This window comes from Acomys minous (assembly GCF_964271855.1).
Source record: "Acomys minous genome assembly, chromosome: 13".
NCBI classification, from domain to species: Eukaryota; Metazoa; Chordata; class Mammalia; order Rodentia; family Muridae; genus Acomys; species Acomys minous.
In genome coordinates, this window is record NC_140495.1 from 40,817,172 (window position 1) to 40,837,639 (window position 20,468).

Consider the following 20,468-nt stretch of genomic DNA (forward strand, 5'->3'; position numbering starts at 1 on the left):
ATAATAAGGCTGCAAAATACATTGAAAGAATAAAATGTACCTAAACACATGCTAGTGGTTGTTTAGAACTTCTATGTCTTATAAACATAATAATTACTGAAGAGTATCCTTATATTGATCTATGATAAGTGATTTTAATTTTAACTGTTTTTATGGGTAATCAGAGATAACCATTAACAATATGTTAAGGCCTGGAGAGATAATGGTTCGGTGGTTTACAGCACTTTTTGTGCAGCCATGAGGATGGACGTTCAGATCCCAGCACCCATACAAGCTGTGTGCCCAACAAATGTCTGTAACTACAGCTCCAAGGAGTCTGATGCCACTGTGAACTCTTTATACATGCACGCACACATGCACGCAGGCACACACACACATGCAGGCACATAAATCTTTAAGAATTGCTTTATGTTAACCAACATAAGAATGATAAATATCTCTTCCTTTTTAAAGTCATATACAAACAGCACGGAGAAAGCATATTTCACACCTACAAAATATTATTCCTGTGGCTGCCACATCTTTTGCTTTGGTCATCATTTAGATTTTTTCTCTACTTAATCATCAGTTAAAAGAAATGCTTAAATCACAAAACTGATCAAGTCTTTGCCAATTCTGGTGTCCATGGAAAGGCTTGAGTAAAGCAGGTTTTGTATCTGAAAGCGTACTTGGCCTTTTCTCTATTAGGTGACAGTTGTGTAGTTTCTTTGTTTTTCTGTGTAGCCCTAGTTGTCCTGAAACTTACTCTGTCCGCTAAGCTGGCCACCTGCCTCTACCTCCCAACGGCTGGAATTAAAGACGTGTGCCACTGCACCTGACTTGCATAGTTTCTTTCAAAGGTTTAGAATAAGAAGACCTACAAGTTCTGTTCATGTTCTGTTCTCTCCTTTATTTAACTGGATTTCTTCCTTGAAGTTGGATGCCGTGGACGGGATAAGTGAGGATTCTGGGGGCCTGCTGGCTGAGTTGAACCCAGGCACTTTGCGTGTATGTGGCTGGTCACATGTGCTCTCACATCCCAGCCACCACATGACGGTGACGTAGCTTGTACTTGTAGGCTTACTGTTAGGATAAAATATATACTAGCTCCTGGAATACAGAAAGAACTATACAATGTGATTATTGTTGTACTACTTAAGGTAGTCATGTCACACGTTCATCTTCTGAATAGCATAAATTAGACAATCCAGCAAGCAAATCATAAAACAGAATCTAGGGTCTCTGGGCCCTTTCAGTGTCCCTTAGTGGTCACTGCCCCTCTCCAAGGGGAACTGCTGTCCTGACTTGTCATTAGTTTTACTGATAGCCATTGGCAAGCCATAACTATTCTGAAATAAAATGGGATCGGATGCAACATTTTGTGTTTCTATGTAAGACTTTACTTGCTGGCTGTCTTAACACAGCGCTTATATTTGTTTTTGTTTGTTTGTTTGTTTTTTAGGTTGAAAAAGCTCCTCGAACAAGAAAAGGCTTACCAAGCCCGCAAAGAAAAAGAAAATGCTAAGCGGCTCACTAAGCTTCGGGGCGAGCTTGTGAAACTCAAGTCCTTCGCTCTCATGCTGGTGGACGAGAGACAGATGCACATCGAGCAGCTGGGCCTGCAGAGTCAGAAAGTCCAGGACCTCACTCAGAAACTGAGGGAGGAGGAAGAAAAGCTCAAAGCCGTCACTTGCAAATCCAAAGAAGACCGCCAGAAACTGCTCAAGCTGGAAGTGGACTTTGAACACAAAGCCTCGAGGTTTTCCCAGGAGCACGAAGAGATGAACGCCAAACTGGCGAACCAAGAGTCTCACAACAGACAACTTCGACTCAAACTGGTCGGCTTGTCTCAGAGGATTGAGGAGCTGGAAGAGACCAATAAAAATCTTCAGAAGGCGGAGGAAGAGCTTCAGGAGCTGAGGGGTAAGATCGCCAAAGGCGAATGCGGCAACTCTAGCCTCATGGCGGAAGTGGAAAGTCTGCGCAAGCGCGTGCTTGAGATGGAGGGCAAGGACGAAGAGATCAGCAAGACTGAGGCCCAGTGCCGGGAGCTGAAGAAGAAGCTCCAAGAGGAAGAGCATCACAGTAAGGAGCTTAGGTTAGAGGTGGAGAAGCTGCAGAAGCGCATGTCGGAACTGGAGAGGCTGGAGGAAGCCTTCAGCCGGAGTAAGTCGGAATGCACCCAGCTCCATTTGAACCTGGAGAAAGAGAAGAACGTAACCAAAGACCTGCTCAACGAGCTGGAGGTGGTCAAGGGCCGAGTGAAAGACCTCGAGTGCTCGGAAAGTAGGCTGGAGAAGGCTGAGTTAAGCCTCAAAGATGACCTGACGAAGCTGAAGTCCTTCACCGTGATGCTGGTGGACGAGAGGAAGAGTATGATGGAAAAAATAAAGCAAGAAGAGAGAAAGGTGGATGGGTTGAATAAAAACTTTAAGGTGGAACAGGGAAAGGTGATGGATGTGACGGAAAAGCTCATCGAGGAAAGCAAGAAGCTTTTGAAACTCAAGTCTGAGATGGAGGAGAAGGTGTACAGCCTGACAAAGGAGAGGGATGAGTTGATGGGTCGACTGAGGACTGAAGAGGAGAGGTCCTGTGAGTTAAGCTGCAGCGTGGACTTACTCAAGAAAAGACTCGACGGCATAGAGGAGGTGGGACGGGAAATGAGCCGAGGGAGGTCGTGCAAGGGGCCCGCCGAGTTCACCTGCCCAGAAGACAACAAGATCCGGGAACTGACGCTGGAAATCGAGAGGCTGAAGAAGCGCCTTCAGCAGTTGGAGGTGGTGGAGGGGGACTTGATGAAGACCGAGGACGAGTACGACCAGTTGGAGCAGAAGTTCAGGACGGAGCAGGATAAGGCGAACTTCCTCTCTCGGCAGCTGGAGGAAATCAAACACCAAATGGCCAAGAACAAAGCCATAGAGAAAGGGGAAGCTGTGAGCCAGGAAGCCGAGCTGCGGCACAGGGTTCGGCTAGAGGAGGCGAAAAGCCGCGACCTGCAGGCGGAGGTGCAGGCTCTCAAGGAGAAGATCCACGAGCTGATGAACAAAGAGGATCAGCTGGCTCAGCTCCAAGTCGACTATTCTGTCCTTCAGCAGAGATTTATGGAAGAAGAAAACAAGAACAAGAGCATGGGGCAGGAGGTTCTCAACCTGACCAAAGAGCTGGAGCTTTCCAAGCGCTACAGCCGAGCTCTCAGGCCCAGTGGGAATGGCAGGAGGATGGTGGACGTGCCGGTGGCCTCCACCGGGGTGCAGACTGAGGCGGTGTGTGGGGACGCTGCAGAGGAAGAGACCCCTGCTGTATTTATTCGCAAATCCTTCCAGGAGGAAAATCACATCATGAGTAATCTTCGTCAGGTGGGCCTGAAGAAGCCCATGGAACGATCCTCGGTCCTCGACAGGTATCCCCCAGCAGCGAATGAGCTCGCCATGAGGAAGTCTTGGATTCCTTGGATGAGAAAAAGAGAAAACGGCCCCTCCACTCCACAGGAGAAAGGGCCCAGGCCAAACCCAGGAACAGGGCACCCTGGAGAGCTGGTCCTAGCACCAAAGCAGGGCCAGCCCCTGCACATCCGAGTGACTCCTGACCACGAGAACAGCACTGCCACCCTCGAGATCACAAGCCCCACATCCGAAGAGTTTTTCTCTAGTACCACCGTCATTCCTACCTTAGGCAACCAGAAACCAAGGATAACCATTATTCCATCACCCAATGTCATGTCGCAAAAGCCCAAAAGTGCAGAGCCTACTCTCGGCCCAGAGCGAGCCATGTCCCCTGTCACGATTACTACTATTTCCAGAGAGAAGAGCCCGGAAGTTGGAAGGGGCGCGTTTGCAGACAGGCCCGCGTCCCCCATCCAGATCATGACGGTGTCCACGTCTGCAGCTCCCCCTGAAATCGCTGTCTCTCCTGAATCCCAGGAAGTGCCTATGGGAAGGACTATTCTCAAAGTCACCCCGGAAAAACAAACTGTTCCAACCCCCGTGCGGAAGTACAACTCCAACGCCAACATCATCACCACCGAAGACAATAAAATTCACATTCACCTGGGGCCTCAGTTTAAACGAACCCCTGGGCCTGCAGCTGAAGGCGTGAGTCCAGTAATCACCGTCCGGCCTGTCAACGTGACAGCGGAGAAGGAAGTTTCTACAGGCACGGTCCTCCGCTCTCCCAGGAACCACCTCTCTTCACGACCCTGTGCTAGCAAAGTGACCAGCACCATAACCATAACCCCGGCCACAACGTCATCCACACGGGGAACCCAATCAGTGGTGAGTAGAGGAGGTGGCAGAGCACAGCGCAAGCAGGGAGGGGGGCTAGGAAGGAACCCCCTACCTCTGCCTGCATCCGGGTGCTCCCCCAGAAGGCTGCCTATACAGAAATTAAAGGGATCTCACCTAGAAGTGAAAATTCACATTTTGGTAAATTGAGCAAGTTTTAAGGAAAACATTTGATTTATTCATATAAATTTATGGAGACTCCATAAACATACTTGCAAAGACAATCTCTTTGAAATGGTGCTATAGAATAACCATAAAGTTTAAAATGTGTAGGTTTTTTTTAAAAATTCAAAATACTTTCAAAAGCAAGCAGTCCATATACAAGAAGAGTTAAAGCGTGTTCCCAGGTTTGTTTCTATAGTGTGGATGTTCAGTAGGTGATTATGTATGGCCACAGGTGTAATTTGTTACAAAATTAAGACTGAAAGATTTTCTATTAAATCTTTTAAATGAAAAAGAAGTGACTCTATATGCCTGAAATCTGTATTTTATTTAGCAACATCTTGCAAAGAGCATGAATTTTTCATAAATATTTATTTGATGACCAGAAGAGATGATAAGTTTTTAAATATCTGAGGCACAGCTCAAGTGGAAATTGTATTTCTCAAATACTTCCAACAACTGTCTTCATTTACTGGGGACAGATTTCTTAGACAACAGCATGTACCTCTTAAATATTAACTCAAGCTAACCCGTTAGACACTGTGGTTCTTAGCTACAGAACACAGCCTATAGGTTACGCTGGAATCTCTTGCCAGCAAGCTCATTACTTAACTACCTAAGCTACGGTTCTCTTCCCATATGCTCAGGCTTTAAAGTGTGTATCCCCTGCTGCTTTGGCTGTAAAGCCTTGAGTTACTGGCTCCACTGGAGCCAAACCGCATCCAGCATCCTTAGCCTTCTCAAAAGATGCTGAACTGCTTCTCCACAAGACAGAGCACTGGCTCCATTGAGTAAAGTCTTGCATCTCCGCATTTTGTAAACAGATAGCGTAGTGTGTGTGTGTGTGTGTGTGTGTGTGTGTGTGTGTGTAGTATGTGTATATGCATTGTGTGTATGTGTGCATAGTGTGTGTGTGTGTGTGTGTGTGTGTGTGTAAATCATTGTATCTCAGCAGAATCTGCTGCTGCTGCTGCTGTATCTTCTCCCCATTTCCAAGTTCAGATTGCTAGTCTTACCCTCTGGCCACCACTTATGCCATATACACAAATAAGATTTAAAAAACAATTATGTATGCATTCTCAGGCCTAACTGATGACGGCCTATGTATTTTGGTAAACTCAATAAAATAAAATTTAGGAGAACCAAAGGTCTAAGAGACCCCTTCTAGAATGTGAGCGGTGAACTAGTTCATTTGAATATTTACTCATTCATCTTTCATTGAGCATCAGCCACACTTCCACCATAGTGTTGAGAATGCAGAGATCTGTGGAGGTCCCCAGTCCAGTGAGGCAGGATAGGAAGGGTGTAATCATGCTGCGATAAAGGTACGCACAAAGGAACTACCAGAGGAGGGGTCATAGGTCAGAAGGCATGGGAAGGAGTGTAGAGACAAGCAGAATGTGTGAAGGCGTGACCATAGGAAGGGGCCTGCTGTGTGGTGCTGGGCGTGGGGAGAAAATACAGGTGCAGAAAAATGCACACACACACAGGGCCTGGGCACTGGGTTACACCACTGGCATTACATTTCTCTGAATAGATGAACAAAACCAAGGACAGAGTAATGTGTGATCCTGCAAAGGTTTTACATTGTTTTTGAAAGATATTTCTAGAAAACATCTGAAAGGACAAAGGAGGGAACACAGGCTAAAGACAAGTGCCGTTCCATTCCTCTAGGCTAGAGATGGTAAGGGGTTAAACTGTGGTAGTGGCAGTGTAACCGGGCACGTACTGAACCTAGGAGTGAGCACCAGGTATGACAGTGTATGCTAGGGTTTCTGGCACTCCGGAAACGGGCAAGAGGGCTGCAGGTTTCAGACCAGCTTGGACTGCACCATAAGAACATGTCTCAATAGGAAGAGGGGGGAAAAAGAGTTTTTAGAACGTTCACCACAGAGTTCATGCAGATGGTGGCTCAGGGTTTCCTGTCTTTGCTGTGTAACTAGGGTGAGAATGTACAAAGATTTGCTGGATGAGGCCCTAAACTTCATGTCCAACACTGATTTAAAAAAAAAAATGCTGAAGACCCACCCAACTCGGATGTGGGACACAGAGGCTTTCTTTGGACCTGGCCTACCATTTGTTCCCAGCTTCCTCTCCGTGCTTGTCAGTTTCATTTATCTTCTGGTACAGGAACAAGTATTTACAGAGACAAGAATACACAATACTCCCGTTTATTTCTACAATTTGCCTCAGAAATCCACATATAGCATGACGCCATCCGTGCTGCCTCATGGACTTCCAGTGTATTAATAAGGGGTATCCTTTTTGTTTAGAATCATGGTGTCATGATGTAGCCCAGGCTAGTCCTGTCGTCCTAGAATACAAAAGATCGTAACATATATGAATCATGGTGTCATGATGTAGCCCAGGCTAGTCCTGTCATCCTAGAACACAAAGGATCGTAACATATACACACACGTGAATAGTGATGAACAATGGTTGTATAAACTTTTTCTGGGGAGACCTGAACACACGTGTATTTCACCCAGATAGGACTCCAACAAGAGACCAAATAAACGATTTCCGTCCAGATGATGAGGATTTTCTTGGCATGGCAGTGAGCAGTGCGGCACTTTTGAGATGCCTGCGACATGCTCTCCATGTCCAGTGAGTGGCTGGACATCAGGTCTGCACTTCAGAAGGGACTGGCAGCTAGAGACTCTAGGGCGTGGATGCATAGACTACAAACAAGGGGATTCTCTGGGTAAAAATGGAAACTTAAGTAGAAGGGCTGAGACCAGGGCATGGTGACACACCTAGGAGGCAGGCAATGAGCCATCAAGAGCAGAAAGTGGTCACTAGAGAGTGGAAGCATTGGTGAGACTCATCGACACCAAAGCAATGCACTGTGGGGGACATCTTAAGAAGATGGGCGTGGTCAGTGCCAATTAAAATAGAAACGTCTGAGGTCACTAATGGGTGAAAAGAGCCACTTCCTCCGAAATGGCAGAAAGGAAGGACAGTGGCATGCCTAGGCACCGAGGGCATCATCTGTAGGGCTAGAGAGAGGGTGACCCAAGGCTTGAGAGGGAAGTTCAACACAGACGTTTCAAGAAAGGAAAAGGAGTAAGAGCTGGGTTAGATGCCAGCTCCAGCTTTCTTCGTCCTTCTCCCTGGGATGGGTTGTTTGGGGGCCACTTTGTGCCAGGAAGTATGCTAATGCCCAGCCTGAAGACAAAACTGGGGAAACTCACCACCATATCCCTTTTGTCTGTGTTTTCTCTTCTAGTCAGCACAAGATGGGTCATCTCAGCGGCCTACACCCACCCGCATTCCTATGTCTAAAGGTATGAAAGCTGGAAAGCCAGTAGTTGCAGCCCCTGGAGCAGGAAATCTGACCAAATTCCAGCCTCGAGCTGAGACTCAGTCTATGAAAATAGAGCTGAAGAAATCTGCGGCCAGCAGCACTACCTCTCTTGGAGGGGGGAAGGGCTGAGGGCAGTGGCTGAGGGGGTATGTTGTAAGGATGCTACTGCTGCTGTGGAAACAAACTTTCCTCTGTTTGTGCCAACCCTTTCCATGTACTACTAATTTAAGTTTTAAATATCTTGTTTATAAAATAACCATCTAAGAGCCATGCAGTTTTCCTATTCTGTGCATTTGTTTCAATGCAGAGGAATAGAACTGATTAGCAAAATTGCCCGTTTGCTGAATGTTTTGTCAAAGATGCTGGTCCTGAGAGAGGGTCTGGCCTCCAATTCAGTTTCACTTCTACCATGTGGCCCCATCCAGGTTAGCTCATCAATGAAGAAGCCCTCAGTATCCTCACTAGTGGGGATTTGAGGACCACATTACCTGCTCCCAAAGACTGGCTCCCAATTTTTCTAGTTGTAAGCCAAGTTTAATAGACTTAGTTTAAAAAAAAAACTATTTTCAAACAAGACAGAATTTAACAATTGTAACTGTGCACCGTCTAGTCTTGAGTTTGATACACATGATGTAAGTAAAAATATTTCACAGCTATCACAGGGCCTCTAAAATTTTTGAAAAAACAAAAGTCCCGACTATGATGTCAGGAAACATTTTGAACATGAAATAAAATGGAAATGAACTGTGAAATCTAAAAAGAGAGTTTGATTTATTTGTGTGTGTTTGTGTGTATTCTAGAAGTTATGGCCACCTCAAACCACTCCCAGCATTTCGTAGACAGTAACTTTGAACTATTAGGATCTGAGGGTTTTTAAAAAAAAAAAAATCACTATTTCTCCTTAAGTATGCATCTAGTTGAAATTGTAGATCAGTAGAATAGAGCTGCCAAATGGCCGTTTAAAAGCTCAACAGGAATAGTGATGAATAAAAAACAGCAAAAAGCAAATTTAGACATGTTAATGCCAAGGAAAAAGTGACATCATCTGTAATGTAATTGAATTGAATATTTTCCTTAGTTAAGTGTGGATTCTATTCGCAGATGTAGAACAGATCATGATTTGGGGTGCGTGTGTGTGCTTGTCATTATGTGTGGGGAAGTACTTTATTCTGTCAGTTCTACTCATGTTTGAATAATTTTCATTAATTTTTATGCATGTTCTAATAAGCTAAGCATGGAACAGAGTGTAAATGCAGAATGCCACGTGTCTGTGAGACTAACCTTGAAAAAGTGGATTTTGGGTTTCATGGTCATATAACCTCAACTGAGTTCAAGGACAGTAACGGACAGCTTAGCAATACCACCATCTCATGCAGGCTGTATCTTTGCCAAAGTTTCTGAACTGCATAGGTGAACTTTATAAAATTACAAGTAACTACAGTGTTACAGATTTGGACATTTCTGTTTCTGAATTATTTTTGTTTGTTTTTGTTTTTTGCTTTTTTTTTTTTTTTCCTGAGACAGGGTTTCTATTGTAGTCTTGGCTGTCCTGGACTTGCTTTGTAGACCAGGCTGGTCTCGAACTCACAGAGATCCGCCTGCCTCTGCCTCCCGAGTGCTGGAATTAAAGGCGTGCGCCACCACGCCCGGCTCCATTTCTGAATTCTTAAATTTCCAAAATCACGTGGGATAGCACACACCTTTGGTGTTTGAGAAAGGCCAATTGGAAAAAGATGGGTGCTTAGTTTTCAGACTGTGGCCCAGGGATGAAGCAAGAGCTCCCTGCATTCCTTTCTGTACCAGACGCCTTCTACCCTGCAAACATGGATTGTATTGTATGTGCGATGGCGTTGTCACCGCCTCTAATTATCCACACCTACGTTAGGCAAATCTGTCACCTGCTGTTCATTGGTTCTCAGCATTTAAATTAAAATATATTTAGCGGCCATGTTAACAACAATCCAGAACGTTGGGTCTGGGAGGTAAAAAAGAAATAGAGGTCAGCTAAGATGTATGTATGTATGTATGGTCTTTGGACAATTTTATTTTATTTTTTTTTATTTTTATTTTTTCTCCTTTATTAATTTATTCTTGTTACATCTCAATGGTTATCCCATCCCTTTTTAAATAAGACACGCTGCCGGTTAGAACACTGATCTGCTTCTTAAGGGATTTTGGTCCACGTAGATCAATGGACATGCGACCCTTTCAAAGCCAAGGGCGCTCACTGTTTCACTAGTGCCTGGCTTGTGTTTGTCAGGTAGGTGTTCATACTGTTCCACGGCACACTTCGTTGGAGCAATGGCAGTGCCAACTGTGCTGCTCCTTTCCACTCCGCCTGCCCTTCTTTAAGTGCCTCCCAGTCTCAGTGTCGCTTGCTGATCTTCTTGCCCACACCACGGCTACAACACTTCCTCCTGGAAGCTCATATCACCCCTGGGAGAGCACTCAGAAGGGTTTAACAGTGAATGCACAGGATGTTTATGTGTGCAGATCTGGCGTAGAGCCATGGACAAAGTACAACTGTTAAGAGAAGCTGGCCGAATGATCCATAGTCACTTCAGAAATGACCAAAAAAAAAAAAGTAACCACCAGGGACATTTTTCTTTGTAATTTTAGAAGCAACTGTACATTTATCGGATAGCTTCGTTTCAAAGTACACATTAGAACTGGAATACACAGGGGATAGGAAGTGGTGGATTAAATACAGCCTGACTCCACCATCCCATTGATAAATGTTCTTAAGATGCTAATTAATGTGCTTTTGTAGGAGTGAACGGGCTAGAAAAAAGTTGACTCTTTTCTCTGTTGTTATTCCTATTGTATATGTTAAAATAAAAGCAGTCTCACAATGGCTGACGTGCATAACTGCTGTTTGGATCCTGCAGTGAGAAACTCTAAGAGGTATTGATAGATGTGTCACTTCCGCAGAGCTCACTCCGATAACGCTCCCTAGGGATGTGCCCGAACAATCCATACAGCTATAGAGGAGAGCCTGGTCTTCCACACCTGTGAATCAGCTGAATATATTGACTGTTTCAGGACACCATGATAGCAACTACCTGCCGCACGTGGTCCCGTGCATGCCATGATATGGGCTGCAGCAGCAGCATATGTATCACATCAAAGCTGTGAGCTTCATATCTAGGTCACTTGCTTAAGCGGGAGTCGCCAGCTTTGATCATATTTTCAGGAGGACAGGTTGGTGGGTAGCACTGGGGTCTCTCGCTTTCGACGTTAGTATATTCACCAAGGGTGCTGGCAGATCCCTTACTTGGTTCTTTTCAAGTATGAAAGCAAGACCCCGCATTGAGGTGTAGCTTAAGGAGAGCATCACTTCCGTGATGTGACATGCACAGGAGGGCAAGATGTAAAGAAGATGTGGATTTCTTATTTTTTCCTAACTTCAGAATACTGAGGGAAGAGTGAGACTTCCGTGTGAGCAAAACCATAGGAATATAGTTGAGGAGAGCACATGGGGGGCTGCTGATTCCGTGGGGGGCAGTTGTCTAACATTGTAACACCCTGGTTTTGATATGAAGCAATTAAAAAAAGAGGCAGAGATTTGTGTCAGAGGCTGAAGAAAAGAGAAGGGGTGGGAGAGAGAGAGAGAGAGAGAGAGAGAGAGAGAGAGAGAGAGAGAGAGAGAGAGAGAGAGAGAGAAGAAGAAGAAGGAGGAGGAGGAGGAGGAGGAGGAGGAGGAGGAGGAGGAGGAGGAGGAGGAGGAGAATAGGAGGATGTGACAGTAACAAAGATGTAGTATTCCCCTTCCACATCTTCCAGGGTCTCACCATTGGCTAGCTCTTCAACTCTCTTCTCTCTTTCTCTCCATCCTCTTCTCTCTCGGCTCTCCTCCTCATGTCCACCGCCCCCCTCCCCGCCCCATTTTCTGTTATCTTCCTCTCTCTCTCTCCTCCCCTTTCCACAAGTGCCCTCTACTCTGCTACACCCCCAGCCCCAGGTTCTCCCTTTTACCTGTCATTTCTACACAGGCTATAAATACACCCCAGCATCTTTCAGTCGGGGAAACCTTTCCCTTCATCTACACAGGCGTCTGCAGCTCCTGCTGTCGCCATCCATGCCCACCGAAGCGATTGACGGGACAGTCAACATCTCCTGCCTCTGCTCTCACACTGTGCATTTCTTCTTAATATTTTATTTTTATTTTTATTTTTAAGACATAGTTATTAATCACGTGCATGTGTGTGGGTAAGTACACTTGAGTGCAGGTGCCCTTCATAGGCCAGGAGTGTTGGATCTCTCCCAGATGAAGTTGACAGCCAGCCATTGGGAGCTGCCAGCTTGGATGCTGTGTACTGACCTCCAAGTGCTCTGCAAGTGCAGTGCATGCTCTTAACTGCTGAGGCATGCCTCCAGCGTCAACATTTTCTTTAAAAAAAAAAAAAATTCAAGAGTATTGTCATTGTTGTTAAAATATCGGTCCATGGTAGAAAGTAATAAAACTAGTCATTCCTTACTTCTTCCCCCTGACCCAAGGTTTTTTTGTGGGGACACCCTTTCCAGCTCATACCTGTTTCTTCAAGCATTTGTCTCCATACAATGTCCTTGTACTTGAGCCTCTTATCTCTAGATTTCAGATATATTATGTCTTCCTTCTATTATGTTTAGGCTCCTAACTTTTCCCTTGTATCCATCCTCTCAACATGAGCACATCACATTTTTAAAAAATATAGCAGTTATATGTATAAGTGTTTATAATATGTGTACAGTAGAAATTTGACTATGGTTTTCCTGGTGAACCAAATTGTACCCTAGGAGTGTCTTCTCTTCCTCTCGGCGTTTCTTCCAAGGAATAATTGCTTTAATCTTTCATCTGCTTGGGTTTCTATGTATCTATTTTAGTTTCCCCAATTACTCATTTGATCTGCCAAACACCGATCAGTAATATTTCCGACACTTAAACACAGCAGTTTTCTATTTCCTCCCCGAGGCCGTCCTAGTGCAGCCCTCTGCTCCCCTCAAACTGGACTGGTTGTCCTCCAAGACTGCTGCCCAGCTGTTGTCCTTTTGCCTGAACTGAATCCAGCCTTGCCTTTCTCTCCCTTCCCCTCCCCTCCTCACCCTTCCCCTCCCCTCTTCCCCCACCCGAAGATGTCAGCATACAACTTTCAGGAGTTGGTTCTCCCTTTCTACCGTGGTTCCTGGGAGCTAACTCTGGTCATCAGGCTGTGCTTCAAGTGTTTTTTACTTGTTCATATCACCCAGTCGCTGGACCTCATTTTCTTTTACTTCGTATCTTTCATGCCTGTGTATCAATAAACCCATGCTCTGTGGTTCAGAAATGCACTTTTCCACAGTTTCTATAGAAAGAACACCTGTCCTGACCTCTCTGAACCATGTTTCGTGCTTCTAGATCTTGGTCAGGGAGACAAGGTATGCACCTCACTGTTCCCATGTGCCAACTTTCCATGGCCTCATTCACACTGTGCTGTCCATTGTTGTACCTCCGACCAGGAAGTCTTAGGTCACCATTTACCCCCTGAAGATAAACTCTTGGCTTTTGATGATAATAGTTTTAGACTATATTGTTCTTTCCCCATCATCAAAATATCAGACTGCCTTGCTCTCTATTTTAGACACATGCTTGTTAACATTGACATTTGTCACTCATCCATTCAGAGCTCTGGCTGCCTTAGACACTTTCTTGGCTTCCATTGCCACCTACAAGTTGATGACTCCCAAACCTCTATCCCAACAGTGTGTCCAGCTTTATACTGTTTCTCTACAAAGTCTACTTGTCTCAAACCAATTCTCCCCACATCTCTGACTTTCTTCCAAGACTTTTCCATTATTTTCTAGCTCAGCAGTGGTTAAATGAGCCCTTCCAGTCACCAGAGCCAGGAACTTGGTCACCTGTGTAGTGAGGGTAACCTCCTCACTTCTGTAGCATCCCATCCCCCATTTCCATTTTCATCATCAATGCCTAAACTGAGGCTGTGATTACCTCTCATTAGCATCGCTCTCAAGCTCACCACCTCTCACACTCCTATTCATTTTCGCTGTGCCTTGGGATGTGTATGCTCATAACCTTGCTCTAGTTATACCTCCTAAAGCTTTCTCTCAGCACCAACAGGATAGCGTGGCATTTCCGCGGCTGGACTCTGGAGCTGTCTGACCTGAGCGCCTTTCCCTTATTTGGAGCCATGTTACGATCTGGGCTCATGGAATTCCCCAACTTGCTTCTCCTTCCTGTATTGCCCTCGCCTCTACTTTTTTTTTTTTTTCAGTCATGTCCTTCCATGTTCTAAGTTTCTTACACAAACATGGTCTCTAGGAAGATGAGGTATAATCTTAGGGTCTAGCTAAGGCTTTGAAAGGCTTGCCCATCACTGGAAAAGCTTGGCACTGTGGGTAAAGAAGGGAATTGAGCTCCTGAACTGACAGGAAGTGGGCCTAATATGGTGTTCTCCATTCTTTCCTTGGTTCATGTTGCAAACCCATGAGGACATTTCTGGAGAAGTCAACAAGTCACAGGTGAGAAGATGGGATGGAGTTGGTGGACTTGGAGGAAGCCCAGGTGCCTGTATGGGAAGCAAAAGGATATTTTCAGGATTTACAAATGCCTTTCCCTTTTCCTCTCCCTCCTTGACTTCCCCCAGGGGAAGCTTCAGAGGGTAGGCATGCTTTTCAGACTCATGAAGGATACTCCTTAGTTTATAAACCAAAACCAGGGTTCAGATTTAGGATAAATATTAATGAGACTCTGCAGAAAGGGAAGGCTGAGGAACAGTGGAGAGGACGCCGAAGAGGCTGCAAAGGCTGTGTGTCCTTTGGCAAATCACCTTAGCGCAGCCTGTGGTTTAGCACTTACCTACATGATTTTGGAATCCTTGTGCAGCAGGAATATGATATCCTTCACTGTCCGTAACAAGCTGCTTACATGGACCCGCTTTACCCCCTGAAAACGAATGACTATTTACTTGCTTGGGCTCTCTTTACTTTGTTGCATTCTGAATATATGAAGTGCAGAGCTGCAGAGTCACAGGAGCAGCAAGGGCGGAGTCAGATAAAGATGGCAATTGTCTCTAATATAATTTTTACATGTATTTTTTTTGTGTGTATGAGTGTTTTGTCTGCATGTGTGACTATGCACACTAATATCTAGTGCCCACGGAGGCCAAAGAGGGCATCGGATTCCCATGGAACTGAAGTTACCTGTGGTTAAGAGCCACCATGTGGTTGCTAGGAAATGAACTCAGGCCCTCTGGAAGAGCAGCCAGTGCTACAGAACCATAGCCAGGCCCGCACATTGTTTTTTTTGAGAGAGGTTATCTCAGTGGAACCCGGTGCTCCCTGATGAGGCTAGCTAGAACGGCTAGCCATTGAGCATCTAAGATCTACCTACCTATCTCTACCTTTCTAGGGCTGGGACGCCAAGCATATCATCACAGCTGACATTGGTATGTGCAAACTCAGGTCCTCAGGCTTGTCTAGCAAGCACTTCATGGACTGAGCTGTCTCCTCAGCCCCAAGTCTTAAATGGATTTTGGGATTGTATTGATGTGTACCATGTGCATGGAGGAACCTGCAGAGGTCAGAAGAAGTGGTTCCCTAGAACCACAGATTCCCTAGAAGTGGTTCTCAGCCTCTCTAATGCTGTGACCCCTTAATACAGCTCCTCATGTTGTGGTGACCCCCAAACATAACATTATTTTTATTTTTATTTTTTTCATAACATTATTTTTGCTGCTACTTTATAACTGTAATTTTGCTGCTGTTATTAGTTGTAATATAAATATCTGATGTGCAGGATATCTGACAGCTGACTCCTGTGACAGGGTCATTCAATGCCCCAAGGGGTCTTGTCTCACGGGTTGAGAACCACCACCCTAGAACAAGAGTAACAACAGGTGGTTAAGAGCCACTGTGTGGGTGCTGGGAATTAAACTCAAGTCTTCTATAAGAGCAGCAAGTACCCTTAACAGCTGAGCCATCTCTCCAGCACCCCTAACCCCAACAGCTCTAAATTTAAAGATTGGTTTAAACATTTAGCCTGTGGGTCTAAAAGAGTAGAACCTGGGCATCATGGGCTCAAAATTTACATACTTTCCCATCATTTAGATTACATTATAGATAATGTTATATTTGAGAGAAGTAGTTCAAATTTGCTTACTCTTGGGTTGGCTTGTCTGAAGAGTAAGTTATTAATATTAATTATTGGTGACTCCTATAACCTGGAGAGATGATGGGCTGATTTGGGATGATGGTGGAGGAAGAACTGTTTTGGAAGGAAATAAAGGGTTCGGTGGTTATGAAATCCCAAGAGAGATTATATCATCTGGTTCAAAAGTTTTCTGGAACAAATGACAAAACTGATTATCGGAAGTATTTTTAATTAGCTGAGCTGAGTCCAAAAAGAGTACAAGTCCAAGCCAACAGAGGAAGTTTATTGAACTTCCTATTTAAAACAGATGTTCTATCAGGATTTCTGAATGTGATAATAGGATTGTATGCCCAAGTAGTTTATGGAACTTGGAAATGCCAAAACAAAACAAAAACAACAAACAAACAATAGCTAGGCATTCTCCCTTCTAAAAGGCGTCAGTATTTGTAGGGCATTTCTGCCCGTGGGTAAGTTCCCTGGAGTGCAGCAAACTCAAAGCTGAGGTCTGGAAGGTTCTGAAGGGGAGGAACTAAGCTAGTGTGGGTCCCTCACAAGGTCCCCAGAGTGGAGGGAGACATGAAAGGTGGAGCAGGGGAGGAGCAGCCTGGAGGTCAGCAAGGGGGGGGCAATGGCCGTGAAGAAACGGTCTCTTTAAGTTGAGATAAAATTTTGAATGAGCAAAGCCATCCTCCTGACTAGATGCAAAACACTGCTGCGGGTGAGGTGCCACCGTGCTTGGTCTTCACTGTGTGAACGTAGTGGTTAGTTATCGAATGGCTTTGGTGGGATTGGGTAGAGTGGACTTTTAAAATCCCAGCATTTGGGAGGCAGAGGCAGATGGATCTGTGTGATGTTGAGACCAACCTGGTTTACAAAGCAAGTCTAGGACAGCCATGGCTAAAACAGAGAAATCTTGTCTCGAGAAAAAATAATGATAATAAAATTTAAAAGAAGAAGAAGAAGAAGAAGAAGAAGAAGAAGAAGAAGAAGAAGAAGGAGTTCCTTGCAGATAGTTTGGCAGAGTAAATTTCCGCACATTGCATGGGAAGGAGCTAATGCCTTTTGCGGGAGGACATTGTTCCCACTTTGTAGCCAAAGCACTCTCCGGGGAGGGAGCAGACTTCCAACATGCTGTTAGGTTGTTCCGCTCCAGCATTGAAGAGAGTGCTCCCCTTAATTTCTCCCCAAATTCTACGCCATTCACATGGCTTTGAACCCACGTCACATGGTTATCAAGAATTTTTGTGACGCCATTCACAAGTGGATGGGTGTCTAGTTAGGTCAGAAATCAAGTATAATTACAAATTGATAGGTTTCATTTCCTTTGCATGGAACTTACCCAACTGCTAGTGTAAAAAAGAATGAATTAGTGCCTTCCTAGAACAATGTCAGAATAGCAAATAATGTGTTTACTATGTTGCCCAAAATTTCTTCAGAAGGAAACAGAGCCTGGCCAGGTGGCCCATGCCTGTATTCCCAGTGCTCTGGGAGGCAGGCAGGTCACTGTGAGTTCGAGGCCAGCCTGGTCTACAAAGTAAGCCCAGGACAGCCAACGCTACACAGGGAAACCCTGTCTCAAACAACCCCGGCCCCCCAAAAGTGTTTTAGGGCTGGAGAGATGGCTCAGAGGTTAAGAGTACTGTTTATTCTTCCAAAGGTCCTCAGTTCAATTCCCAGCAACCATATGGTGTCTCACAACCATATATAATGAGATTTGGTGCCCTCTTCTGGAGTAGTACACACATGTTGACAGAATACTGTATAAATAATAAATCTTTTTTTTTTAAAAAAGAAAACAAAAAGATAACAAATCAGAGAAAAAGAAAATGTTTATATTTTGGTAAACTGTTATCAAAAGTATAGAAAAGTCCAGTGTCTTCCATATGTATATTATATTCAAATTTTAAAGAAAAAATTTCTTTCAGTTAGAAAAAACAGAAAGTTATGTTGATAAAACCAATTTTAAGTGTTTTTGTTATCCTGAGTTTGCTGATAGGTGGTAATTAACCATGATTATTGGTGTTTATTGTCTATTAAGTACTTGACAAATTACAAATGTCACAAAGATGTATTTATAGAAACAGAAACATGTTACAGAATTGTACCTGGTTCTAATATCTTCTCCTTAGAGACTCCAAGTGACCAATATTTGGGTCCTTTTCTGGGACACAAGGAAAACCAAGTAAGAGAGGGGAAATACTTGCTAAGTTTGTTACTATCGACAACAACAAAATTTAAACAAGTTTTAAAAATTATATTACTTCTGTGTTTATTTCTCCCCCACCTCTGTGTGTGCATGTGTGTACGCATAGCTGTGCATGTGTGTATGTGTGTGTGTTTGTGCACATGTGTATGTGTCCATGTGCCTTAGAACACATAAGCTGGTCAGAAGACAACTTACAAGAGTCCACTCTCTCTCCCACATGCGTCCTGGGGATGAAAGTCAAGCCAATAAGCTCAATTCATCTCACTGAGCAATATTTCTGTCCTTTCAACATTTATTTTAAACTAATGAACAATTTCAAAACCTCATGCTGGACAGTATTTATTTCTCACAATTTCTGGTAAGCGATGAGTGATTCTTATCTGAGTTCATTTGAGATTTGGGGAAAACATCATAAGCAGTTACAGATATTAGACATCTTTTATTATGAAGGTAAAATTTATATACAGCAACCTGATGTTGGGAAGTACCAAGTATTTCTGATAGCCTATTATATATATATGCATATTTATACATCGGTTGCCACTTTGTTGATTTAAATATACTAATGAAGCCAAATAGTGAGACCATGATATTGCGTCTTCTGGGAAAACACTCTGCCCACACACACTTCACCAAATATGAGTTCTAATGTGATTACTGCTGGGTGGGTTGTACACTAGAACCAAGAGAAAGTGACTCCAGGAATGACGACGGTTGCACACTCACGAAGGTGTTGTAAAAGCCAAAACTGTTAGCCCTGCCGGGGATCTTAGAGCAATGTCTGCTACCTTTACTGCAAGCATTACGCATTATGGCATGCTAAGAATGCCTCTGCATTCCTCTCTGACATTTGTTCCTATGATTCCTTAATGGGGGACATGGGGGGTGGGGGGGATGTTTGTTCTTTAAGGAGGATTTGCTACGTAGGTCATTTGAAGATTCCTTGGTATATACTATTAATTAAAATAATAGGTGAGTAGGAAATCCCAGTTTTATCTTCGATGATGACTTTTACATAATAACCTAGTAAGTACTTTTACTTTTCTGGCTTGAGGAGGAATCCATTTTGAGATTTTGAAAAAAGTGTTTCAGGTCTACAGAAAATTATGTGTATGTGTGTGTGTGTGTGTGTGTGTGTGCGCGCGCGCGCGCGCGTGTATAATATTTAAGCTGCACAATGCCTTCATTGTTAAAGTCTTAAGCACAGGACATTTTTGTTGTTCTAAAGTTTCTTTTGTTTAAAGCCATACTCAAGTCAAAAGGCTGGGAAAGGGTATGAAAATATCTCCACCTAGTGGTTTTCAGGAGGTGAAACCAAAACTCAGCATTTTCTCTAGAGCTTCAACCATCATGCAGTTAGCTTGAACCTAGAGGTCTGTGGTGTAACGAGATTTCGTTAATGTTTGCTTAAATAGTAACTACCCAGGTAAAACAAAGTTAAGGTAGTATGCATTTGTAATTAAAGTGAAAATATGTAGAAATGCTATAACTTATCTTTTTGGGTGGGGGTGTTGAGGAAGGAGCTCAGAGCCTTTCACGTGCTATGCAAGCGTCTTGCGACCGAGCTACCCCACAGCTGCTCTTTGTGGTTTTGCAAATCCTTGCAAATCCTGACATGTTTCCTTCTGCTGCTTTGCATCCTCTCAGTGACTACAGAACTGTGTCTTCTCACCAAGCTAGCTCCATGCCCGCTACAGTGTACCACTTCAGTATGTAGCTTCTGCATGACTGGGTAGGAAAATGTGAAGATGATACAAGCTTATGAGGGCCTAAAGGCTGACATAAAAGGAAATCCAATCAAACAATACAGTGCTAAATGTTTGTACTGTGGCTGGACTGCTTTAACTACTGAGTCAGCTTTGAAACTTATTAAAGAGTGAATTAGGGGCGGATGGGAAGGCTGAGTGGGAAAGAGTGTGTGTTGTCAAGCCTGAGTCCCATCCCTGGGAATCACATAGTGTAAGGAGGGAACCAGTGCCACAAGTTGTCCTCTGAATGCCACATGTGTGCCCACTTACGTATATGAAATAAATGAATGTACAAAAGAATGTTTTTGTTTTTGTTTTTGTTTTTAAACCACAGCCGGGCATGGTGGTGCATGCCTTAATCACAGCACTCGGGAGGCAGAGGTAGGCGGATTGATGTGAGTTCAAGGCCACCCTGGTCCAGGACAGCCAGAGTTGTTTCACAGAGAAAGCCTGTCTCGAAAAAAACAAAAAAACCAACAACCAGCCAAACAATCAATCAATCAATCAATCAATCAATCAATCAAACAAACAAACAAAAAAACCCATGAATGAATTTATGGGCCCAGTGAGGTGGCTCAGCAAGGAGGGGGTTCTGCTGCCAAGCCTGACACCATGCATTTAGTTCCCAGAACTTACACAGTGGAGGGAGGTAGCCAAGTCC

The 20,468-nt window shown here is 44.2% G+C and overlaps 1 protein-coding gene across 5 annotated transcripts in view; it reads left to right on the forward strand.

The window, feature by feature from the left end:
* Positions 1-20,468, forward strand: part of FILIP1 (filamin A interacting protein 1) — a 187,881-nt gene that overhangs the window by 163,669 nt on the left and 3,744 nt on the right. For 4 of the 5 annotated variants that reach the window (XM_084754257.1, XM_084754258.1, XM_084754259.1 and 1 more), the window contains exons 5-6: positions 1,442-4,250; positions 7,651-8,302. In XM_084754257.1, coding sequence (XP_084610383.1) covers positions 1,442-4,250; positions 7,651-7,857 — 3,016 coding nt within the window. In that variant the 3' untranslated portion in view covers positions 7,858-8,302. Of the gene's footprint in view, positions 1-1,441; positions 4,251-7,650; positions 8,303-20,468 lie in introns of those variants that run through there. The other variant, XM_084754261.1, reaches the window with a different exon arrangement.